We start from the raw sequence: 3,786 nt of genomic DNA, 5'->3' as shown, positions 1-3,786 counted from the left end.
AGCGCGGAAACAGGCCCTTCGGCCCACCTGGTCTGCGCTGACCAGTGATCCCTGCACATTAAAACACAAGGCACACATACACACAAGACACACACACACACACGACACACACAAGACACACACACACACACACACACGCACACAGACACATACACGCACACAGACACATACACGCACACAGACACATACACACACACGCAGACACACACACGCAGACACACACACACGACAGACACACACGCACACACACACACAGACAGACACGCAGACACACACACACAGACACACACACAGACACGCACACAGACACACACACACACACAGAGACAGACAGACACGCACACACACACAACACACACGCACAACAAACACACACACAAAACACACAAAAAACACACACACACAAGACACACAAGACACACACACACACACACAGAGACAGACAGACACACACACACAGACACACACACATTTATACCAAGCCAATTAACCTGCAAACTGGTAGGTCTTTGGAGTGTGGGAGGAAACCGAAGATCTTGGAGGAGTCACTAGGAAAATGTACGAACTCTGTACAGACAGCACCCGTAGTTGGGATTAAACCCGAGTCTCTAGCACTGTTTAGGCAGAGGTTTACTTGCACCTCCTCCAACCTCATCTACCGTATCTGCTGTTCCAGGTGTCAACTCCTCTACATTGGCGAGACCAAGCGCAGGCTTGGCGATCGTTTCACCGACACCTCCGCTCAGTCCACCTTAACCTACCTGATCTCCCGGTGGCTCAGCGCTTCAACTCCCCCTCCCATTCCCAATCTGACCTCTCTGTCCCGGGTCTTCTCCATTGCCAGAGTGAGGCCCAGCGCAAATTGGAGGAACAGCACCTCATATTTTGCTTGGGTAGTTTACACCCCAGGGGTATGAATGTTGACTTCTCTAACTTCAGATAGCTCTTGCTTTCCCTCTCTCTCCACCCCTTCCCCCTTCTCCCACTAGTCTTACTGTCTCCGACTTACATTCTATCTCTGTCCCACCCCCTCCCCTGACATGATCAGTCTGAAGAAGGGTTTCAGCCCGAAACGTCGCCTATTTCCTTCGCTCCATAGATGCTGCTGCACCCACTGAGTTTCTCCAGTACTTTTGTCTACCTTTAATTTTCCAGCATCTGCAGTTCCTTCTTAAACATGCCGCCTGTCCTGCTGAGTTACTCCAGCATCTTGTGTAAACGCCTATCTCACCAGGAACTAACTCTACTGAACGTTTTTCCTTCCATTATTTATTATGTAAAAGAATATGTGTGTTATGATTGTGTTTATAATGTGTTTTGTTACATAGAAACATAGAAATTAGGTGCAGGAGTAGAGGCCATTCGGCCCTTCGAGCCTGCACCGCCATTCAATATGATCATGGCTGATCATCCAACTCAGTATCCCGTACCTGCCTTCTCTCCATACCCCCTGATCCCCTTAGCCACAAGGGCCACATCTAACTCCCTCTTAAATATAGCCAATGAACTGGCCTCAACTACCCTCTGTGGCAGAGAGTTCCAGAGATTCACCACTCTCTGTGTGAAAAAAGTTCTTCTCATCTCGGTTTTAAAGGATTTCCCCTTTATCCTTAAGCTGTGACCCCTTGTCCTGGACTTCCCTAACATCGGGAACAATCTTCCTGCATCTAGCCTGTCCAACCCCTTAAGAATTTTGTAAGTTTCTATAAGATCCCCTCTCAATCTTCTAAATTCTAGAGAGTATAAACCAAGTCTATCCAGTCTTTCTTCATAAGACAGTCCTGACATCCCAGGAATCAGTCTGGTGAACCGTCTCTGCACTCCCTCTATAGTTGTTTGTCTTTTGCACAAAAGTCCGCGAGCATTGCCACTTTCATTTCACTGCACATCTCGTATGTGTATGTGACAAATTGACTTGACTTGTGTCTACAGCCCAGATGGTGCAGGATGGGTGGCGTGGAGGTGGTTTACTGCGCTGTGTAACTCCGCGATGTTCTCCTTAGTTCCTTTAGATGTGATTCAGTGCCAAGGGGAGATCTGTGAGGCTCCCCTCTGCCTGACTGCCGATGACAGCACAGAAAAGGAATCTACATACGACACTGACTCCAGCACTTCAGCCCAAGACGTTGACAATGGCATCAACCAGAGCCCCCAACAAGAATTCGTGCGTTCCAAAATTAAGGTTGGTCCTAATGAGTATAGAAGTTGGGAGGTCATGTTGCAGTTGTATAAGATGTTGGTGAGACATGTTGGTTCCTCCAGCTTTTTATGTGTTTGGAGGAAATCGAAGATCTTGGAGAAAATCCACGCAGGTCACGGGGAAAATGTCCAAACTCTGTACAGACAAGCGGCCCGTAGACGGGATCGAACCCGGGTCTCTGGTCTTCTTTAGTCGGAGGGTGGTGAATCTGTGGGATTCTTTGCCGCAGACGGCTGTGGAGGCTACAAGTCAGTGAATATTTTTACGGCAGAGATAGATAGATTCTTGATTAGTGCGGGTGTCAGGGGTTATGGGGAGAAGGCAGGAGAATGGGGTTAGGAGGGAGAGATAGATCAGCCATGATTGAATGGCGGAGCAGGCTTGATTGGGAGACTTGATTCCTCTTGTTATAAAGGCAGCAACGCCAGCTGGCATGCGGTGCTTTCCGGCAGTGAGAAGGTGGATTGTTTGTGACCAGGGGCTGTGTCCATCCGCAGGTGACCATTGGGGAATGTGCGGCCCAGAGTTACATGTGCCACTTGTGCCAGAAGACCTTCCAGTTCCAGCGAATGCTGAACCGCCACATGAAATGCCACAACCTGGTGAAACGGCACATCTGCACTTTCTGCGGCAAGGGCTTCAACGACACCTTCGACCTCAAGAGGCACGTGAGGACGCACACAGGTAACGCCAGGGGCCGCTGCCGCCCTGTTTTAATTCCACCCGCCTTGACTTTGTAGGAGCAGGAGCAGAAATGGGCCCTTCAGCCCACTGGGTCCGTGCTGGCCAGCAATCACTAGCACTAGTCTGAAGAAGGGTTTCGGCCCGAAACGCCGCCTATTTCCTTCGCTCCATAGATGCTGCTGCACCCGCTGAGTTTCTCCAGCTTTTTTGTGTACCTTTGATTCTCCAGCATCTGCAGTTCCTTCTTAATCACTAGCACTATCCTGCACACACTCGGGACAATTTACAATTTTTACCAAATACAATTAACCTTCAAACTCGTACACCTTTGGAGTGTGGGAGGCATCCACTCTGACAATGGAGGAGACGGGTGTCATATCCTCAGAATTAAAGGGGGCTCTTTTAGAAAGGTGGTGAGGACATAGAAACATAGAAATTAGGTGCAGGAGTAGAGGCCATTCGGCCCTTTGAGCCTGCACCGCCATTCAATATGATCATGGCTGATCATCCAACTCGGTATCCTGTACCTGCCTTCTCTCCATACCCCCTGATCACTTTAACCACATCTAACTCCCTCTTAAATATAGCCAATGAACTGTGGCCTCAACTACCTTCTGTGGCAGAGAATTCCACAGATTCACCACTCTCTGTGTGAAAAATGTTTTTCTCATCTCGGTCCTAAAAGATTTCCCCCTTATCCTTAAACTGTGTGTGACCCCTTGTTCTGGACTTCCCCAACATTGGGAACAATCTTCCTGCATCTAGCTTGTCCAACCCCGGACGAACGTCTTTAGTCAGAGGGTGGTGAATCTGTGGAATTCATTGCCACAGACGGCTGTGGAGGCCACAAGTCAGTGGATATTTTTAAGGCAGAGATGGATCGATTCTTGATTAGTGCGGGT

General features: G+C 49.0%; 1 protein-coding gene across 1 annotated transcript in view; it reads left to right on the top strand.

Annotated features, from left to right (window-relative positions):
- Positions 1-1,883: 1,883 nt before the first annotated feature.
- The window catches only part of LOC129693654 (putative transcription factor Ovo-like 1), a gene marked incomplete at its 3' end in the record, with an annotated part of 5,398 nt that continues 3,495 nt past the window's right edge, over positions 1,884-3,786 (top strand). The window contains exons 1-2 of the mRNA XM_055630438.1: positions 1,884-2,182; positions 2,698-2,884. Coding sequence (XP_055486413.1) covers positions 1,991-2,182; positions 2,698-2,884 — 379 coding nt within the window. The remainder of the gene's footprint in view (positions 2,183-2,697; positions 2,885-3,786) is intronic.

Source organism: Leucoraja erinacea, unplaced genomic scaffold (assembly GCF_028641065.1).
Source record: "Leucoraja erinacea ecotype New England unplaced genomic scaffold, Leri_hhj_1 Leri_379S, whole genome shotgun sequence".
Taxonomy (NCBI): domain Eukaryota; kingdom Metazoa; phylum Chordata; class Chondrichthyes; order Rajiformes; family Rajidae; genus Leucoraja; species Leucoraja erinaceus.
This window is presented reverse-complemented; position numbering and strand designations above follow the sequence as displayed.